Genomic DNA, 22,435 nt, shown 5'->3' on the forward strand with positions numbered 1-22,435 from the left:
TTCCAGTAGTTGTATTCTTGGTCAAAGTAGATTTGTGTTTCTCAAGAAGTTACTTTCATCTTGTTATTCTGCTTATCGGATATACATTATTTGGCACAAATAACAAAAAAGAATTACTGTTGCCTTTTTAAAGATGCAGGATAGACTGGGTATGTGATGAAGTATCACTACAGTTGAATTACTGATTTTAAAAAGACCAGGGAAGAGTAAGAAATTAAAAACAGAGCAAAAATATTAAAAGGAAAATTGTTTGCTTAACTTTTACGTTACATTCAACCTTATCTGCTTGACAATTTTTTAGGAAGTCAGAAATAATCACTATCCTAGAGATCTTACAGAATACGTACAACTAAATGTTGCTAAAATGCCTGAAATGAATTGAACTTACGTCAGAAGTCCAGTTTCATGGCCCTTAGTTCCTACTGAACTACTCAAATTGATTACTAAACGTAACACTTCTTTCCGCAGAAGTATTCTGCACACTGGTGTATCATCTGGGATTGATTTTACTCCTAGAAGAACAAACAGTATAGAGTTTAAACGGAATAGTCTTTGATTGTGCTTATCTTATGCCATGTAAGCCTGTTTTAGCATTCCATAAACATAAACGCACACTTATATGTACATATTCTGGACTATCAACAAATACTTCCATGGAAATTAAAACTTTAAAAAAAGATACTATTTTCAGGAATTTTAACATAAGATTTTAAAAAGGTAAACTACCATTTCATAAATGGAAAAACCTGTAAGATTCAATTACAGTGCTGTCTCTACACTAAATCACGCTGCAAACTGAGCGAGTGATTACCTTTCTATCAGATGCTGCAGAAGTTATCAACCAGCTACTTCATAAGAAATTATGATAATTCAAAATGTAAACCTCAAGCCTAAAAACGAAGTGTCTTTCTCTTTACTTATTCAGTAATTTCTAAATTTTTTTTTTTTAGCTATCATCAGTGTGGAAAAGAGGCAATCAATTTGCTTGTAATGTCAGATACAGAGCTATTTAATAACCTGCAGAAATGCTATAAAGCAAAAGGAGAATTTAAAAGTATGTTCTACCATCTGAGGATGGTGACTGTTTTTAATTCTTGTTCTTTTTTGTTTTTTGGGTTTTTGCTTTTTTAAATAGTGACCATTACTTTGTTGCAGTATGTATAAATGAAATACTATTTTTCCACAATACCTAAAAAATAAGACATATAGTCTCTAATAATCATAAGGCTTTCAAACTTACCTAGTACAAGCTCTGTACTCTTGGTGCTGCTGGCTGAACCATGGGATACTGCATCACTACAGCCTGAAATTCCAGAAAATTTGGAGGAATGCACATCTAAGTGATTGTGTATGGTCTGCCCACACCAGTCAGTATATGGAATGTCTGAAAAATCTGACAAAAACAAGATGTTGCATCTTTGTTATTCACACTTTTCCTCAGTTCAAATGCTTTTCTTATTTTTCAACAACGGTAAGCATGCAAGACACTGATGCATTAAGTACTGTGCATATAAACCAGATGGAAACTAGAAGTTGGATTTTGGACAAATCACCCTCAAAATGTCTAAAAAAAAAAAATCACCTTTTTTTGAATCTTAAAATACTTGGGTAAAAAGAATCAACTCTTAAGACACTAATGAAAGCCTAAAAACTGTCATCATACATAGAGCTCTTATTGATATATCCATGCTCTATTTTACCTGACATAATAAAGATGCTCTTGCATACCCATATTTTTTTTCTTCATACAGTTATCCCAGGTGTTGCAGAAAGGGCACTCACTTCATCAACAGAAAGATGTGACATGTAAGATTCCTCTGGGAGTCCACAGACTTTGGCATTTTGGATTGAAAGAGATGAATATAAAACCCAAGCTTTTAATTGTTGTGTAGTTAACCACAGAAAAACGTGTCTGAAGGGACTCCTGGAGATCACCTCAGTTCAATCCCTGGCTCAAAGAAGGGTTCACCTCAAAATGAGATTATGTTACACCACAAAGAGTGCAACTTATATACACTGGAATTTCTATTCCTACAGCATGTGTTTGTGGCCTCCCATCCTTTGGCTGTGTGCCTCTGACAAGAGCCTGGCTCTGCCACACCTATATTCCCCTTATCCTATTTGAAGACTACAGTTGGGATTTTAGTTGCCACCCTTTCTCAATACAGAACTTTAGCTGAAACTCAGCTCTTGGGGCCACTCCTCACATTTTGTATACCATCCCCCTGGACAACAGTACTCTATCTGTGCTACCACCTGAATGTGTAATACTGTTGTAAGTGTGTATGTGTATGTGTAAAAATGTTGTAAGATGGTGGATTCCTAGTAAGCATCCATTGCTGGATTACCTTTTTATGACAGACATGGCAAAAAGGCATGTAACTGCAAGATCTGCAGACAAGGTTAGGAAAAAATAATTCTGAATCTGATCTGAATCTCAAAATACGAAGGAAAATTACTAAATCCCAGAAACTTGGGCTCAACTTCTGACTCCTCCGATCTCTTTTGTTTTGTTTTATGGTAGACTTGCTTTGAAGTCAGTTTTCATTAGCTTGACAGCAAGCATCAGTTTTCAGGACATGGATATTAAGTACTAAATAAGGTTTCAAATTTTGTATTTTGATAAGCTCTTACAAATATTTTAAAAAATGTGCAGGCACCTAGTCACACTAACACCACCAGGAACCAAAAAGCTGGAAATGACCATAGAAATACCACTGGTTGCACAGTGAGTTTACTACAGAGAATTAATTTTAAGGTCAATAGTCTGTAACAAAAAAAAGCCTTACAGATTAATCATTTTTAAAAATTAACAAAATCCAGTATTTTTATTCAGTTTTATCACAGTTCCCCACAAGGAACACTAACCTGTACGACTATATGAAGAGTTCACTTTGTTGTTTGGCTGATAACCCAGTATTTCAATACAGACACAGTAAAGGCAGTTCTCATCTGTGTGCTCCTGTAGGCCCGTATCCTCTGTATTTTCTAAAAACTGTGAGGCATCTGAACGGCTGGTATTCATTATTTCTGTGAGACTGATCTGTTGTCGGAGCATCTGAAAAGGACTTTTGACAACATCACTGGTACCTGATGGAAGACCTATAGATAAGCAATTAGACATGAGAAAAACCCAAAATCAAGTAACCAATATTATTTCAATTAAATTTCACCTTTTAAGCATTTTAGGGCTGGGGAAGATGTGTGTATGAAGATCTAGAAACTTTGTTTTGAGTGGTTAAGCTCCCAATATCATTAGCATTTGGGAAACAGACATCACATTTTAGTCCTGGCTTATCATATATAACAAAACATTGCAAAGGACAAAATTCAACCTCTAAACACACACATTCTACACACATACTTTAAGAAGATATGTGGTAAATCCTGACATCGTATCAACATCATTAACAGTAATACAACTATAGTAATAACACTGATGTATTACAAATTTTCAGTGTCAAACAAGATTAGTACAATACACCAGATGTTTAAATGACACATGCATCAGTGAACGCAGAAACACCATTTAAAACACTGTAACTTAGCGCCTGTAATAGGAAGAAACTAGACTCAACAGTGCAGAAACAAGATGAAGACACTTTAGTGACATGCTCTTCCCTGGGTGGAAAATACCAACAAATACAATTTTGAACAAAAGTTACTTTACATTGAAACTTAGTAAACTAAAGAAACACACTTTCAGGAAAATCTGTTTTATGTATTACATTAACAACACAGAAGAAAAAAAAAAAATCCGTAAGGTGTATCTATTTGGATGTTCAAAGTGCTTGTAATAAAGTTCCAGTTAACTTTAGTTCCAGTCAACAGCTATCTTATATTACTTTAGGAGCAGTTTCAAATCTTTTTTTTAGTTGTCCTACTGAAAAGGCATACTGACACCCTACAGATTTCTGACTACTCTGGAGTAAAAAGAAAGTGCATTCCAGAACAAGCCAGGCATTATGGAGCACTTGCAGTCTCTTGTACTATGTGCCATCACTTCTGCTGATGAGCTGTCATGGCAACATCACAGAAAGAGAAAATTTACTTTCTGAAATACATACCTAATAGCTTTATTGGTTCTTATAAATTCATGTGTAATCAAAGGGAAGTCAAAATGTAACAGCTTAATATGTGGCATACATATTTTATCTTAGCTTAAATTTTGCTACTTTCTTTAATACTTTTCCTACTTTAATACAGTCTTTGATTAGCATTAGCTCATATTATAATCAAAGACATGTAGACTTCTTCCTCCATTTGTAAGAGTAGGACCAAGCTCATGTTGCTTTGAAGCAATATCACATTATCTCAAACTAAATAAACAGGGAATTAATGGCCTGCTATCCTGAATCCAGAACACAGCTCTCAACAGCTACAAATAGCCTTTTCTGTGAAGAAAAATTAACAAATAAACCCCATACCACCGGATGAACAAATAAACAACAGAAAGGTAGGGGAGAAGAACAAAAACAGTACCGCCTGCATCAGGTGCAAAGACTCTAGCTCCACGGTCATCAAATGGAGGTGTGGTTTTCTTCTGGAAATACGGAGTTTCCTTTACCTGGAATATTCATGTGAAAATTAAAATTAGCACAGTTGATAATAATATACAAAGGACAAATAGATTTATGAGGAAATAAAATGTTGTCCATTTTTTACTTCAGGAAAAAGATCTAATTAGAAGAGGAAATTAAGAATGGGCTCCCGAGTATTAAAGAAAAGTCAACGAGAAAAACATGCATTTGTGAATGAACACTTATTAAGAAGGTTTATGAACAGTCAGTGAATGTTAAAACAGTGGTGACAGGCTGTAAGGAAATCAGGGACCCAGAAGTGGCTTTTAATGATCTGTCCATGATCACTCTACACCACTTGAGATCTTGGGAGGGCAGTGCAAAAACACCCAGGACATCTAAAGTGTTGCCTGTAAAATGACACAGAGTTGAGATGTGTCTCAACTCTACAAAAAGAGTTGAGAGAAGAAATGAGGCAACATAACAAAGACTGTGAAGGAGAAAGAAAAAGCAGTTATTTCGTAAGGGGGAACAGAAGCAGGTATGATGGAAAACCCTGCCTTTGCTCTAGCTTTAGTAATTTTTTGAGATTAGTAAGAAAGTAATTTAGGTTTGAAATGCAAAGACTAAGTATACTAAAGGTAAGGAAGTCCACTGATTTAACTCTGACACAGACCATGTCCTCTTTTGAATAATTAAGTAACAGAATATTAAACCCTGTGATGCATCAGTTTGCTAGATGGAAATGTTTCTTAACCAACTAAAAAGAGCAAGGCAATTGATAAGACATTTAAAACAGCCTGTTTTAACTTAAATATATTTTTTGTGAGATTAAGGAAAGATAATATAATTTAATGCTATGATGATATATAGACACAAATAAATGGGTATTTAATCAAGACCACAGTAGCCGGAAGTTAACTGTGCAATTATGCACATCATTTACTGCTGACTATCAATAGCCAGCTAGAGGTATTAACAAACGTCCACATACTATGCTAACTTTAGTATAAAAGCTAGCTGTCAACTAAAAATCTTACAACAGCATATTTATGCTACCATTGTTTAACACTCTAACCTAGTCTGCGTCTTCCTTGCCTAAGAATACAATACAGACTAGTGATTTTCTGTATACGGGGTTAGGAAAGAAACTCTTGTTCTCCAAAATGCATTCCTTTAAAGTACCACATATGCTTTTCCTCATTTCTCTAGATCTAATCTATTCTGATGAAAGTGCAACAGTTGACTACCTTTCAGTATGAAAATGCAAATGAACCCACTATGTTATCACATACATACCTGAAATATTTCATTGATATCCACTGGCAGAGCAAGGCCAATGTAATCATCAGAGCTACCATATGTAGCATTAGAAACCATGGAGCGAACTGAAGAGGAACGCTGAAGTGTGTTTTGGTTAATAGGACTTAATAAATCTTCTTTATCTAATGAAGCATAACTTAAAGCTTTCATGAACCTGTAACATTGAAATAATAAATCACAATCTTGGTAAATCTCTCATTCTAGCACATTAAAAGTAAGAACGACTGCTGACACAGACTATCCTCATCTTCCCATTGTAGAACCAAGAGCTTCTTACTCTGTCAAACTACAGCTATAGGCTTACTACTTTTTTCTGTTTCATGTTGTATTGCATGGTTTGGCTGTTCCTCAGGTAAAAATTTTTTCTTTGGAAGTCCTGGGACAGGGACTTGAAAGACAGCAGGATGGAACTTCTGCTGGAGGGGCTGTCAACCCTGCAAAACCACCGATTTTCTCCAACTTACCAGGCTTCAAAGTTTTACAGCCCAGATGTGTTCAGTAAAGATTCAGGCTTCTGAGTTGTTAACTGCCTCATTTTGAAATGTACCTACTAACTGAACATACCTTCCCTGGATATTCACAAACTCCAAGCTGAGCAGGCACATGCCTGCAAACGCAAAACTTGAGCCTACCAGGTACCAGTGATGCAAGCAAGGAACATTTTTTTCCTGTACTCTAAAGGAGCCACCCATTAGTTCAAAGCATGGAGGAAGAATTTGTTCAACATGAATGCACAAAGAACAAATCTGAACCTAGGCAACAAGCAGTGCTGACTGTGACAAGCAGCCTAAGGAACAAAAAAAGAATTAAGTTGGGAAAATAAGACAGGAGAGAGGAGACTGGAGAACAAGTCCTCAGTGCTGCTAAGACTCCTGATGATGGAAATTTTACATTTGGACATCTGTCATTTTACTTCTCATTGAAGATAAAAACCTATTAATGTTTTCTGCTAATCAACTTATGTAGATGGTCTGTATGCAGTGGATTAAAGCTTCCGAGTAAAAAAGAGACACATCTCAGGAACAGTAAATTTTAATTATGTTACTCCAAATTATTATACACTGAGAGGAAAAGTAGAGTAAACATTTGATTTCTTGACTTTCTGCCTTAGAAATAATTTTCTATCATTTTTTGGTTTAGATGATTAATGATTTTAGATTATTTAGATGATATTTTGTGATTTTGATGATTTTTTGATGGGCAATTAAAATGTCTGCTTATCCCTAACACTTAACAGATTTATACTGAGATAAAATTAAATTATCAAGGTTTGACTATGTACGGTTCAAGACATTATTATGCGATGGGAATGTGCAGAACAAATCATATGCTATCAATAATTTTCTTGCTACTAATTCTGACCAATGCTAATGACAGTAGCAGTGGACTTAAAATAAAAGTCAAGCCATACTTCATGAGAGAAAATGGCCTCAAGTTGCATCAGGGAAGGTTTAGATTGGATATTTGGAAAAGTTTCACTGAAAGGGTTATCAAGCATTGGAACCAGCTGCCCAGGGAAGTGGCTGAGTCACCATCCCTGGAGGTATTTAACAGACATGCAGATGCAGCACTTAAGGACATGGTTTAGTGGTGGACTTGGCAGTGTTAGGTTTATGGCTGGACTTGATATTAAAGGTCTTTTCCAACCTAAATGATTCTGTGATTCTAAAAGCCCCAGAATTACCAGTTGCAAAGCATGTCTACAGGTGGTAAGGTGAGAGCCATGATCAGGATTTAAGACATGCACATTAACATTTTTGGTCTTTAAAGACAAAGGTGGAAAATTCAGCCCCACAAAATAGTTTATGCAAAGAAATAAGCTTTTCAACCTTTTGAACAAAACAAACTAGAAACATCACAAAAATCAATTTAAAGCTGCTAGTTGCTACGAACACATGCATTTGTCAATGAGGCATGAATCAAAGAAATTTTTCTGAAGACTAACAGAAAAATAGCCTTGGCAGACAAAAAAGACAGAATATTTCTTTCCAATTTATTACTTAGCAGTTAAGGACAATATTCAGCTGGAAATTATAACATGCTCTGAAATTAAAAGGACCACAATTGTTCAGTGCAGACACTCAGCTGTAATGAGTAAGAAAACCCCATATACTAGTTACATCATAGTCTTTCCAATCAATTTTATTAGTAACCAACACAATCTGACAATCTCTTGTAAGATGCATGTCTGCAACATTTTAACCTTCTCGAAAATACGACCACTCCAGCCATTTCAGTTCAATGTTAAACAGGTCCGCTCAAATCCTTGAGCCCCACCACTAATACAAGAGATCATGAACAGCTAAGCACTAGGAATACAGTTAGTATTACATTGCATACAGAGTCACCAGATGAAAGTCCACTGCAACAAGGCTGCTTTGCATATCAAGGGCATGACTGCAAGGAATAGTACACTAGTATACCCACAACAGAACCTGTACTGCCACTGAAATGACACATTAGCACAGGAAGCCAGTGACAGAGCAAGGAACCGCACTTCTGATTTCCAGGAGTGCATGGTAACTACTGAATTATCCTTAATTTAATCGGCACACTCAGTCTAGTTCTAACTTAATTGAACAAAGGGAACAAAACTTATCTTTTATAGCTTCTTCGCAGAATCATGTGAAAATATAAACAAAAATGCATAGTAACAAACAGGCACTATATACACACTCAACTGGGTATGTGGAGTGGAGTTCAGGGACCGGGCATTTACTGTCCTGGGCAGTAAGCAGATATGTACTGGTAGCTTCTCCCCTTTCTCTCACCTGAGAGAGGGTATTTAGGTAAGAACAGAAAGTGTCTCTTCCCTTTCAATAGTAATGAGAAAATCCAATGCACTAGCTAAAGATGATTTGAAAGGGAAAGCTTGGTAGTAGAGCTTCTAGGAGAAAGTTGTTAAACACTGACTGTAGCTACTGGGAACAGTGTCAATGTCATGAGCTAGATACCTTACATAACTATCCAATTAGTCTTCGGAACATCTAATATTACCCAAAAATAAAGAGGTGACTCTGCCACCTAAAAATAAATGCTATGAGTAAAATCTTTGCTCTGTTGTAGCAAAAAGCCAAACTTACATTCCTATCAATGGTATCAGTACCTCATCACTGTCCTCAATGCCACAGTGAACACAAATATAGCATATTTGCTATATTTATCCCTGTCCTAAAACCTCACCAAGTGACATAAAGAAAATCCTCTTCTGAAATATAGTTCTGACTACATGGGCAATTGGGTGTGATTACAACTTCAGTAATGTTAGCAGTGTAATTGCCTTTAAATACTAAAAAAGTGAAACAGGAAGCAAATGTGATAGAAGGAAGTATTTCCCTTTGTCCCTAACACCATTAAAGGCACTGAGCACAGCTATGAAAGCTGCGCTTCCCTGACAGTACTTAGAAAGTTGAGAATGCTCATTCTATTATTTTATTCTCCTAATATTGATACTGCTTTCATCGATGTTATGAATCATCCCGCAACAACTGTCACTTTTAGGTGAAGTTGGAAAAAAAATTAGAAAGATACTTTTCTTATTTAATTGCTCTTACAGCTTTGAAGTAAGAAATGAGCACATAATAATCTCTTACCGGCTTGGGGTTAGCCGAGAATCCAGGCTGCCAGACTTCATGGTGATAGTGTCAGTAAACAGCACATCCTTTGCTGGAGATGCTAGGGCTTCTGAGTGAGACAGTGAAGGATGCATCCTCTGCTGTTGTAAGCGTTTTAGTGTAGCATAGCCAAAGGCATCTCGAGAACTTGTGTAGCTAAAATTATAGTCAGCAAGACTTTTTATCATAGCAAGAGAAGGAGCTTTAAGAGACTGGGCTCTTCGGGGAAGTGTATGAGAGGACCCTGGTGGTACCAGGGATACAGAGTTGGATTTTGAGAGAGGCAGGTGGTTAGACTGTGGTGTTGAACAGTGACTTGGTTTGACTGTTTTTGTGCTTACCACAGTACTCAAACTTCCGCAGTCAGTATCTACATTTGTAGTGTCCACACCTACGGTCTCTCTTGAAGGGCTAGAGCTCATTGAGCTTATGCCACTTGTTGTGGTATCTGTATTAAAGCTTAAGCTACGACTCTTGAAATGTGTTTGTGTAGTACCATCTCCTATTAGCCTTTCTCTACTTGTGTTTTCCCGGTGAATTTCATTTCCAAGACCTTTTGGCAGCTTCAGATCATTTTCTCCAATACTTGGGGTACTATCTGTATCTTCCATGTGCTTACTTCCAACAAAAGAAGTTTCTAATCGTAAAGTCTGGATTTTAGGAACTCTGAAAACAGGGTTGAATTCTTCCACAGCAGGAAAGTCTATGCTACTGGAAGGTTCTGTTACTGTACGATTTCGTCTCAGGCCTGATTTACTGTCAGATGATGTCAGCTTTCCTCCTTTTGGATCACTGCTACTTCTGTGTTTTTTATTAGGTAGAGTAAGAGAGTTTAGAATGCGATTTTTCACAAGTCTACTAGAGGAAAAGAAAGGAAAGGGACTACGGTCTTTATCCTTTGAAGGCCCAGGTCTGTCATAAAATATTTGTTCTGCATCTTCAGTAATATTTAGGAAGAACGTACTAGTGGAAGTACTACCAAAACGGTCATCCTCCATGATGAACATGCCTGAAATTATATGAGACTCTGTCACTGAAAATGGACATTTCTTCAAATTATATAAACTACGTTGCAAAAAAGTAAACAATTCTATAGAAGTCAAAGTAGGACACTACGCAATTTACTGTAATTTTAATTAAAGATTTTTCTTGACAACTAGTAGTGTAAATTAAGTACCTTGAAGAGTACCTGAGCTGAAGGTTTCACTGCTTCAAAAGAAAAGCCAGACTACCTTATTCAGTGCAAATATCCAGTTACTAGGATTACAACCAACACACTCCTTTCGTGGTATCTAAATATTGTGTATTTCCAGATTTAAATTCCAAATAACCATAGCAAAATTAAAATGTATTAGATGCTCATAATATACAAGAATTTAAATACAGAAATACTCTGTGTGTGTGTATACACACAGAATATATGTATTTATATTCTAGAATATTCCTTTGAGGACAACCAAGTAAATGTATCTTTATACCCAAGCATGGAGATTTCTGCAGGGTATTACAGCAAGCTGCCATGACTTGACATAAAAACTAGTAACTTACCCTGATGATAAACTTTTACTCCTACACCAAATGTAAACCTAAGACACTCTTCTCTGTCCTCGCACTTGTCTACATCTCTCTGAATGCACATAACTGTCCCCTCGCTTGCACTCTTATTTCCTGCAATAACACCTTGATACAATTTGCCTGCACCTTGTCCTGCCAAAAAGTTGGTAAGAACGCCAAAATGCTGTTTTGTGGTGGGTTTTTTTGTTTTGTTGTTACTTACTTGAAGGAGCAGATTCACTTTCACTGTTATGCCTAGAACTGGTGGACTCAGAGTTCAAGCTAAGAGTGCTGGGTATAGAAGAAAGTTCATTGCAGAGCTGCTCCATGTCATCAGGGACCACTGGCCAAGGCTGTCTACGACTGTGTCTCACTGCATCCCAGTTGTGATGCTTCAAAATGTCACATCCTTGTTTAGTTTTGGCTATTAGACCAAGCACGTAGACACAGGTTCTGTATTTAATGTATATATAGAAAAAAGAGCAACAATAATAGCGTCTAATTTAACTAAACTTATTTATCTTTTGAAAGGAAACAGTTTCAAAACTGCCAAGTAGCTTTTTGTTAATTTTTATTTGTAAACCAATGGAAGCTTGAGAAATGAGAACAATACGCTCTGTAAAAATAAAAACTAATTACATAAAACAGAAAATTACCTTTTTTAAAAAAAGGACAAACAATGCAGTAGCAGTATTAGGCAAAAGACCATCAAGTTATGTTTTTCAAAATTCAAAAAAGATATTGAATAAAAATGATGGAATAACAAATTGCTTCCAACAGAGATAAGTAGCAAATATTTCAATTGTTTTTTAAAAAAGGAGGAAAGTAGTATATATTTTCATAGGTTTCATTTGCTTACTGCATGTTCTTTCAGACTTCCTATATAATTTTGCCACTGTATAGGACAGATAACTCAGTCATCAATGATCTTTAATAACTGATTTCCAAGTGCAAAACTATAATAATGTAAATTAGATAAGGCTATTTGAAAACCTATGGCAACTACTATCTGTAAATTTTATGTACAAATCAGATACACATACCCTCTAACAGAGAGAACCTCACAATGTTGGGCAAGCGCCATTATATCAGGAATTACATTCTCCTCCTGCAGCAAGTTAAGACCCCAATTTGATGATCCAATATTGCCCTGGAATAAAAATTTGTCAAGTAAGTTTTGATTCTGGTGTGATCTGCAGAACTATCAGTGTAAAGTTTTCAACATTTTTGTTTGTTGGTAGTACAGTTTCAAGCCACATCTTCTCAAAGCAGAGATCTGGGTGCAGTGAACTCAAAGTCCAGTTAAGGTACAGAACACCAACTTGGAAAAATTACACACATTTTATGACAAAAACCATCATTAATGATTTTATGGGATTTTGCTTAGTTATTTCAGAATCAAGAGTCATAACAGAACTCAAACAACTGCAGAAAGTTTGTAAATCTATTACTAACCAAGGCCCAAAGGGCTGCTTTCAGCTGCTTAATTCCTTCCCACTTATCCAGCATTGGGGAACGAACAGTGTAACTTAGATCTGTAACAATACTCTGAAGGAGAAAAACAGAAGAAAAAAAACAAAACCTCAGTTGAAAATGAAAAGAAGACCTCAGACAGGTTCTCTTGCATTTTTAATAAAAGATAAAGCACTAATTTAAAGTGTACACCCTAAAATGAACAGTGGTAGTTCTGGAATAATATGCATAAATTAAAGCAATGGTAATGCAAGCAGAAAATTTTCACATAGCCACTGATTGCATCAAGTTGATTCAGATTTTATAAAGATAACAGACTACTCAGACTAACACACTGCAATCTATAACCTTTCTCTTGAACTTTTCAACTACTGGATTCATTACGTCATCTTGCAAACCCACATTAAAAGTGAATCCATTTAAGCAACTATGACCTTGCTTAGGGTTTGTTTTCTTAGCTTTTTAGGATATTAGAAAGAAGATTTTATTCCCTCATGTCCATGGTTTTGTACGTACAAAAGGACAGGCTCAGTTTTACTTATCAATATACAATTCACTCACAGATTGAAAAATTACTTCTCTTGGTGAGTTGCTTTCCATTCTAAGATTTTGCTAGCCATTTCAAGAAAAATGTTGCAAGGTATTTCTCTGTTATTTCAGTGTCAGGAAGGAATTTTACATGAGACTAGATGGCAAAGACTGTCTTCACAACTTTTTGGCCCCATATAACTTAAGACTTTCATTATCAACTTATTTTGCAATGACAGTTTAAATGCCTTCTCTTTTAAAATGTATTTAAAAAGGGTTACAGTACTCTGGAATCTTTCAAGTTACAAACAATTATTATCCTCACCTGAGACTCCAATAAATGACAGCCCGTTTTATGGTGCACCAGTTGGCCATAAAGATGAACTGGCAGGTAGACGTGTGGTCGCTGTAATCTGGCGGAAAAGAAATCATATGCTTTCCCAGCAATTTTGACATATTCTTTTAAAGTAAATTACATTACAGTGTAATGCAATGAGTTACTCTTGAGGTTTTTTTATATGAAAGATTCTTTTGTGGAATTTAGGAAAGAATAGAATAGAATAGAATAGAATATTTCAGTTGGACTAGATGATCACTGTAGGTCCCTTCCAACTGCCTGACCAACTTAGGGCTGACCAAAAGTTAAAAGACTAACTGCTACTAAGGGCATTGTCCAAATGCCTCTTGAACACTGACAGGCTTGGGCCATCAATCACCTCTCTAGAAAGCCTGTTCCAGTGTTTGACCACCCTTTGGTAAATAATTGTTTCCTAATACCTAGTCTGAACCTCCCCTGAAACAGCTTTGATCCATTCCCCTGTGTCCTATCACTCAATTCCAGGGGGAAGAGATCAGCATCTCCCTTTCCACTTCCCCAGGAAGCTGTAGAGAGCAATGAAGTTGCCCCTCAGCCTCCTTTTCTCCAAAGTAGTCCAGAGTCCTCAGCTGCTCCTCACAGGACATGCCTTCCAGCCTTTTCATCAGCTTCGTTGCCCTTCTCTGGACATATTTAAGTTCATTAACATCCTTCTTAAATTGTGGGGCCCAGAACTCAAGGTGAGGCCACACCAACACTGAATACAGCAAATCACCTCTCTTGACCTGGTCATGCTGTGTCTGATGTACTCCAGGATGTGGTTTGCCCTCTTGGTTGCCAGGGCACACTGCTGACTCACATTGAGCCTGCTGTTGACCAGCAATCCCTTTCTGAAGGGCTGCTCTCCAGTCACTCCTCTCCCAGTTTATACATTATTCCATCCCAGGTGCAGAATCCAGCATTTGGACTTGTTAAATTTCATCCCACTAATCACTGCCCAATGCTCTGATCTATCTAGATCTCTCTGCAAGGCCTCTTGTCCCTCAAAAGAGTTAACAGCACCTCCCAGTTTGGTATCATCAGCCAACTTGCTAATGGTGCACTCAACTCCTGCATCCAGATCGCTGATAAATATACTGAACAGAACTGGCCCTAGAACTGAACCCTGAGGAACACCACTGGTGACCTGTCACCAGCCAGATGTAGCCCCATTCACCACAACACTTTTAGCTCCACCTTTCAGACAGTTCTTCACCCAGCACATGCTGAACCCACTCATCCCACAGTTGGACAACTTGTCCAGAAGGATGTGGTGAGGGACAGTATCAAAAGCCTTACTAAAATGCGGAAAAACGACATCCACCACTTCATCCACTAGGTGTGTGACCTTGTCATAGAAGGGTATGAAATTAGTTAAACAGGACCTTCCCTTTGTGAACCCATGGTGACTGTGCCTGATGATTGCATTACTCTTTAAACGCCTTTCAAAAGTACCTGGTACAATCTTTGTAACTGAGGTTAAACTAACAGGTCTGTAGTCTCCTGGGTCTTCCCTCAACCCCTTCTTGTAAATCAGAATAACACTGGCTAGCTTCCAGTCAGCAGGACCTCCCCAGACTCCCAAGACCTTTGGTAGATGATTGAGAGGGGTCCTGCCATATCATCCACTAGCTCCTTCAGTACTCTGGAATGAGTCTCATCAGCCCCCGTGGATTTGTCAACATTCAGCTGATACAGTTGGTCCCTTAAAATTTCAGTGTTCACAAATGCAACACTTGTGGTCCTCTGACGCAGGTCACTGGATAGCCCAAGGTCTATCAGTATTATTAAAAACTGAGACAAAAAAAAGCACTGAATGCCTCTGCTTTTTCTTCATCCTTATTAATCAAGTGACCATCTTCAACAAGTATTGGTCCAATGTTTTATTTAGACGTCCTCTTGCTATTAACATACTTAAAGCCCTTCTTGTTATCTGACACACACTGTCCAGTTTCAACTCTGATTGAGCTTTGGCCTTTCATGTCTTCTCCCTGCATAAATGAACCACAGCTCTACAATCTTCCTGTGAAGCCCTTGCTTCCAGAGATCACACAATTTGTTCTTCCTCTTGACTCCAAAAGCAGTTCCTTGTTCAGCCAAGCTGGTCTTCTGCCCCGCTTGCTTGACTTATGACACAATGGGATTGTCTGCTCCTGTGCTTTTAAAAGGTGGTTCTTAAAAACTGAGCAGTACTCATGGAGTCCTGAGCCCTCAAAAGGAGATTCCCAGGGTACTCTGCTAAATACTCCCTGAGTTTGCTCTCCTGAAGTCCAGGGCAGCAACTGTGTTGTCTTTCTTCTCATTACACTGAAAATTTTAAACTCAATTTCATTATCACTGTGACCAAGACAGGCACCTACAATCATATCTCCCACGAGTCCTTCTCTATTTAGAAAGAGAAAGTCTAGGAGGGCATCTTTCCTAGTTGGCTCACTGAGTACTTGTGACAAGAATTTACCTCCTGCAGACTTCAAGAATTTCCAGTATGGTGTTCCTAGTTGGTGTCCAGAAGGTTGAAGTCTCCCATAAGGACAAGGGCTACCGATCCAGAAATTTCTCCTGATTATCTACAGAATAACTCATCTGTGCTAACATCCTGGCTGAGTGATCAGTAGTAGACACCCACTACAACACCTACTTTGTTTTCCACCCCACTAATCCTCACTCAGAGGCTCTCAACCACATCTTCACTAACTGTAAGGGCTCCCCCTTACATACAGAGCAACACCTCCACCTCAACTGCCCTGCCTATCCCTCCCAAACAGCCTGCAGCCCTCCATCCCAGCACTCCAGTCGTGGGACTCATCCCATCAAGTCTTGCCAACACCAATGATATCATAGCTCTGGGAACTGACCAACGCTTCCAGTTCATTCTGTTTGTTTCTCACACTGAGTGCGATGGTGTACAAGCATTTCAGGTATGCTACTGAGGCCTCCGTGCTTCCAGGAGTGGTATAAATGTTCTCACTAGCATTGCCACCCTCACGTGATGTCATGCCAACCCTTGGCTAACCTACCACAATCCTGTTGGTATCCCCTTCCCCCAAAGATTCTAGTTTAAAGCTCTCGATCAGTCCCACCAGCTTACGCCTAAAGACTCATTTTCCCAAATTTACCTTTGGTTGCTCCGACGAACATAGTTATCACCATCAACAGGTTTGCGGTATGTTGTAAGTGCTTCATTAAGTTGTTCTTCAATCAATTCAACATACTTTAAGTTATATTCCTAAAAGAAGGAAGACAAGGGTTGACATGATACATTTAGTGGTTTACGTTTTTATAGTATAGTACTTTATAATGAAGGAGTAAATTAAATGCTCCTTAAGGAAGGCTGAAATATCATTATGATCTGACAGTGGTGCTCACCAGAATTACTGCACTTCATACATACAATGAGTTTGCAGAGTCAATGACTCATTCTGTGATTATTTCAGTGAATTTGTTAAAAAATGAAGGAAAGAAGGAAATACTTCACGTCTGACTTTAACCCAAATGATCTCAGACTACCATGCATTTCAGTATTCCTAGAGAAGTGAAAGCTTATAAATTAGTAAAAAAAAAATTTCCAACAGGAATGAGACCAAGCACTTATAACAAACTATGAAAAGAAAGTAATGTATGAAGAATTTAATTCTAGTCATGACAATGATGCATTTTTCTTAATGGTCTTGTGTTCCTATTTACTTCCTAAAAGCATAAGCTAATTCTATCTTCATGAGCTCTACATTTAACTATAATTAGCAACAACCAGAGGTAACAGGTATCTTGAAAGGTAGTATCCCTTTACACACTTCTCTAGATTAAGACCTTACATAACAACGCATTTTAGAAAGCCACTGCACTCCTGAAATATTTGCTGAAAGATCAAAATTACATGAAAGGACTGGGGTAAATCAAAAGCACACACGTACAGAGGAGCTATGGTATTCTAAGTCCCTGTCAACTTTTTTCAGCAAAATCGTTAAGTCACTGAGGCAATAAATGTACTGACATTAGGAATATACGTATATGAATATGCAAATTTTTTAAGAATCTTTGACCTTCTAAACCTGCATATTCACACACTTCATCCTAGTATCAAGCACACTTTTTATTCCTTGCATTACCTTTTGCCACTTTTCCATTTGCTTTGTTACATAACCTCTTTCATTTAGATACGAAAATCCCTTTGGGATGGACAGAAATCTGTAAAGTAGCAACAGACAGTTAGTGCTCCACTTAAAACAGATCACCTAATTTGAATAAAAACAAACACTTATTTGTTTCCACAGTGTAAAGGCAAACAGCATACTCAACATTTACCTTAGGAGTAGAAGCAAACCCTTGTCTCCAAGATGAGAAAGAGCTGGTTTCATTTGGATAAGGGCGTGAAGATTGGCCTAAAATAATTAAAAATGTGTAAGGACTATCTGAGCACTATATAATTCTGAAAACTACAATTACAACGATCTGCCAGCAATGAAGCAGCAAGTTTTTCACAAAAGGAAGTATCAAACAGCACTAACCTCATCCTAATATTATCCACTTGAGGTACCTTCTGTCATTAAATATGTATTATTTCACAAAAAGTATAATGATCTAAATAGCTGAATTAGTCTGAATTCATATTTAAAAGTAGGCATAACCCAGAAGTCTACATTTTCTTGTCATTAATACTGCAGTATTTTCAGCGAGGGGGTCTATAAACTATTATCAAGTCCATCAATGAGAATCAAGAAAGGAAACCATCAGTAGCTTCCTGCACACTTTTACTTTGCTACTGGGGAAGGGGGTGGGGTACAGGTTTCAGAGTAGCATACCAAGAAGAGGTTGAAAATTGAAAGGATGCTCACCTTGTCTTCACATGCTTCATCTAGAATATCAAGTGCCTCAGAAGAAATAGTTTTATTTTTATCATGTAACTGGGTCACCAGTAACTCAATCCCCCAGTTGCTGAAGAACTCTACATTTGCTCTCAATAATACTCTTAAGTGTTTTGTTGCATACAATCTGCAGCTCTGCAAAAAGAAAATGCTTTTTTGAATGGATGAAAAATAGCTGATGTAGTTAATGATTTATCATTTTAAAAAATACATTTCAACTACCATATTTTACAGCAAGTAGCTGTGATGCATATCTTATGTATTAAAACTACGGTCTATTGGAGAGCTGTTTCTATCTTATCAAACGGGAAATCTGAGCCTAAGATCACAAGTAATCTGGTCACTGCAAGTCCCCTTGGAAAGCCCTTATCAATTAGTCACTCACTGTGATAGCATCACACAAAGTCATCACGATTAGTAGGAAAAACACCTTGTAAATGGCCAGTGCAATTGCACATAGTTTCATGTATGTCATGTTTTACAAAAACATTAACAAGCAAATATTAGAACCTCTGGGGAATTTATTTTAATAAATCTTAAATTGTTTCCGAAAAGTAACTGATCCTCAAAGCTTCTCAGTAAACCTAAATAGAAAAGCGTGATTTTCTGTAATAAGAGTTTCCCAACAATTAGTTTACTACTATGAGTTTCTCCAAGTGACAGCAGAAAGTAGTAAGTACCCTGTCAGTTTCTGTACTGCTGAGATTTGCTGAATGAACAGCATAAACTGATTAACACCATTTTCTATTAGAAAAAAAATACCCAGAAAATAGAAGCATACATGCTTAATCTACAAGAATTTGCAGTGTTCTGGAGTAAGCACTGAACTACCCTGACAATGTATGCTTAGTAGGGAAGATACTATCTATACTTAGACAAGCATAGCTGGAAAAGACAAAATCAGGTGACCAAATCTTTCTTCAGGTCTTCAGTCTACATCTTTAAGGCTGTGATAGCTATAACCAAGTAAATTTTCTATACATTAAAATATAAGTGATATATGTTGGGATGCATGTGAATATCTGTACTCCAAGAGAGAGGTGAACTGGTCCAGGCTGGAGAGAACTACTTAGGTTAACAGTATCTTCTGGATTTTTACCTTCCTCCAGAAATATTTAGCAAGCAGGACTTGCAAGGAAATTGAAGTAGGAAATGTGAATGCGCACAGTTCATTTCAAAAAACCTTGTCTCATTATTTTAACTTCAAATACCATATGCGCATTTCTACTTATTCCATATACAGAGGCTCCCCTTTTGGAGGGGAAGAAGGAATGACATAACATACATATCAAGAAAAGACTGTAGAACAGTGATTCACAACTCCGGCCTAGGCTGCACAACCATTTTGAAATGGCTTGCATGCCATTAGTGGTATGCCTGGTACATGGCACAGACAACTTTTTAATTGTATTTATTTATTTATTAAAGATGAGAACAAGAGCTATTATGCCAAAATGATCACTTGACCTAGATGTTAAGCCTACAGAATAACACAATAATATGAAACCAGAATTCACTGTTATGTAGTTCAAGTGTTAAAATTTGTCTAAAAAGAATCACTGTAACTGCTGTAACTACACTGAGTGTGATACAGGGAACAAAAGATAACAATATTCACTTCCTGAAATACTTCCTGAACATGAATTATCTATCCAGATCGCTAGTACAGAATTAGAACAAGTTTTACTTTCTGTTTGGAGAAGGAAAAGATAAGAAGGAACTCATGACTCTAACGAGACAATAACATGGCAAGTAAATTTCACTGCAGAAAAATTTGAATCAATAAGCTAAAGTGAAAAAAATAATTGCAGTTTTAGACACGCAACATACTCTGAGCCAGCTCTTTCTACCCAGGGAAAAGATCTTGGGGCTAATATTAGTCAGGTCTGTGGAAGTGTTAGACAAAGTTCAGTGGCAATGAAAAGTACTGGAAGTAAACAGAACAAAATGCATCAGCATTGTCACTAGGCAAATCCACTGGATGTTGACATCTTGGACACTGTGTGCAGTTCTGGTTCTCCTACCATCATCAGAAAGAAAAAGAACAATTAAAAGGTGTAAAGAACAGCAGGACAGTGTCTTAAGTAATTGAAGGTATAGAAAAGGGTCTTTACAACAAGGAATGACTCAACAGACTAAGATGTTCAAATCTCAGACCTGGGGCTGCAAAACCACTGCATGCATTTCCAACAATTCTGAAGTCTTCATGCAGGACCATAACCTTCGTGCAGCAAGATCACCTGCATGCATTTCCCAGATCGAAGGGCAAAGCCCAGCATTGCATTTCCAGCTGAAGCAAGATCCTGGAATGTTTTTACTTTTGACGAGAACTGATAGGAAAACCAGTGTAGAGGATATCTGAGGAAACAGACATTGCCCTCTTTCCCTCATGCACGAACTACATCGAAAACAGAGATAAGCCCTGCACTAAATCTGTCAGAAGATTTTCTTTCACTGTTAAAGGGCTTTGAGACTCTTAGAAATGAAGAAGCAAGTCAGAGGTCACTATACTCAGCTGATTACATACAGCTCAGCATAGAGCCAGGAGGTGCAGGGTAAGTCTACCCCTTAGCCACCTATGAAGATTAAAATTTTAGGTCATGAACTACAGCACTTGAGGACGGACTGGCTACTCTGCTGTTTCAACCATGAACTGGCAGAAAGGCAGCTGAGGCAGTATTAATTTGCTTTAGCATGAATGACCAAAGCACAGGTGGAAGTAGGATAAGATGTGCTTCTGTTTCACTGATCTGCAAGGATATTGCTCTGTAAATGCTTTCGTTGTATGCAGTCACCCCAAAATGCTACTTTCCTCTGCTAAGGCTAAGCTGGCTACAGAAATTATTTTTCCTTGCTCAGAGACACTCATCAGCAAATGGCTGACAAAAGCGCTTCACAGTTCTCTGTAGCTTTAAAAGGGGCATGAGGCTATAACTTCAGTTAACCCAAGAAAAAGAGTATCTTCAGCTTTTGAAATAAATAAAGTATTTCATTAATAAACATCTCACGGAATTAAAATTTCTGAAGGGAAGAAACCTTACTAGAGATGGTATTCTCCCTTACAAAACACAGCTTTTCAGAAATTATGTCCAGTCCCATACATTTTTATTGCCTTTAAACAAAATTTAGCAGCCAGAGGCAGCACAGATAATCAAAATCAAATTTTGCTTTCTGTATTACGAATTAATACAAACCCTACCAGAGGCTAACTACACAGGCTCCACTCATCCTATGAGGTCCTCATCAGAAGTCCTTGTGAGGGGAAGGAAGGGCTTTTAAGTCCCTTATTTGACCTGAACTGCATGTTCATTTTTAATCCTAGGATTAACTTGTCCAAGGTGACAGAATGTCAGTTCTGGTAGTATTTAAAAATACCTTCTTATGGGACATAGCAGTAAGTGGTATAAACCATGACAAGTTTCACTTTTTTCCCTATCACAGTTACTATGTACAAAGGAGTAAATTCTCTTTTGCTATTGACAATGCTGCTGTTTCAGAACTCCAGACCATAAAACACAGAAAATGGCAGATACCTTCCCCTAACATCTAAACAGAGGTACTTCCAAATTACTCCTCAGTCAGTGGAACTGCCCACGCAAATACCTATCAGTTCAATAGTTCAGTATTATATTTCAGGTATCTTCTTGGAATTGACAACTATTTCCATCTCACATGAATATTTTAATTCTGGAAGAGACCTGCAGTTTTGCCAATTGCAGTTGTTAGAAATACCACTTATACCCCTAAGGATAGAGCTAACACCAGAATAATCAAAAGGTTTTATCCTTTGGATTAGCTTTTTACACTTTGATTTTCTATTGGGAGCATAAACACCGGAAACACTGAAGACAAGCATTTTGTCCAAGAGATGATACTGGCAATAATGTGTACACCAAGCATTGCCAAAGGGTTCTTCAACATGTCAGTATTTTGTCTTTCTGTCAGGTAGTACTCAGTGAAATTTTCTCTTCAAAATCCCATCAGTTCAAGTTCCACTGTAAGAGCATACGGTGTTGGGTACGTGGTAGAACAGGATAATTTCTTAAGGAAGTAAATACATTTTATCCAAGTATGAAATCACCTGTAGTTCATACAAATGTAGACCCATTTCTGCTGGCTGAGACAACACATTCTCTTTGTGATTTTCCTTACATGAAATATACAAAATACTTCCCTATGAATTCCAAGAATTCTGAGCATGTCAAC

At 37.4% G+C, this 22,435-nt stretch overlaps 1 protein-coding gene across 3 annotated transcripts in view; it reads right to left on the reverse strand.

Annotated features, from left to right (window-relative positions):
* RICTOR (RPTOR independent companion of MTOR complex 2) overlaps positions 1 to 22,435 on the reverse strand; it is a 97,019-nt gene that overhangs the window by 11,537 nt on the left and 63,047 nt on the right. For all 3 annotated transcript variants that reach the window (XR_012627178.1, XM_074856690.1, XM_074856691.1), the window contains 14 exons: positions 18,200 to 18,364; positions 17,670 to 17,746; positions 17,474 to 17,552; positions 16,484 to 16,593; positions 13,338 to 13,425; positions 12,467 to 12,559; positions 12,055 to 12,161; positions 11,235 to 11,464; positions 9,437 to 10,466; positions 5,820 to 5,997; positions 4,483 to 4,567; positions 2,869 to 3,102; positions 1,241 to 1,393; positions 389 to 512 (listed from right to left, as the gene is read on the reverse strand). Coding sequence is in view for 2 of the 3 variants with exons in the window: in XM_074856690.1 (XP_074712791.1) it covers positions 389 to 512; positions 1,241 to 1,393; positions 2,869 to 3,102; positions 4,483 to 4,567; positions 5,820 to 5,997; positions 9,437 to 10,466; positions 11,235 to 11,464; positions 12,055 to 12,161; positions 12,467 to 12,559; positions 13,338 to 13,425; positions 16,484 to 16,593; positions 17,474 to 17,552; positions 17,670 to 17,746; positions 18,200 to 18,364 (2,753 nt within the window). In the remaining variant the exon portion in view is untranslated. The remainder of the gene's footprint in view (positions 1 to 388; positions 513 to 1,240; positions 1,394 to 2,868; positions 3,103 to 4,482; positions 4,568 to 5,819; positions 5,998 to 9,436; positions 10,467 to 11,234; positions 11,465 to 12,054; positions 12,162 to 12,466; positions 12,560 to 13,337; positions 13,426 to 16,483; positions 16,594 to 17,473; positions 17,553 to 17,669; positions 17,747 to 18,199; positions 18,365 to 22,435) is intronic.

Source organism: Strix uralensis, chromosome Z, assembly GCF_047716275.1.
Source record: "Strix uralensis isolate ZFMK-TIS-50842 chromosome Z, bStrUra1, whole genome shotgun sequence".
NCBI lineage: Eukaryota > Metazoa > Chordata > Aves > Strigiformes > Strigidae > Strix > Strix uralensis.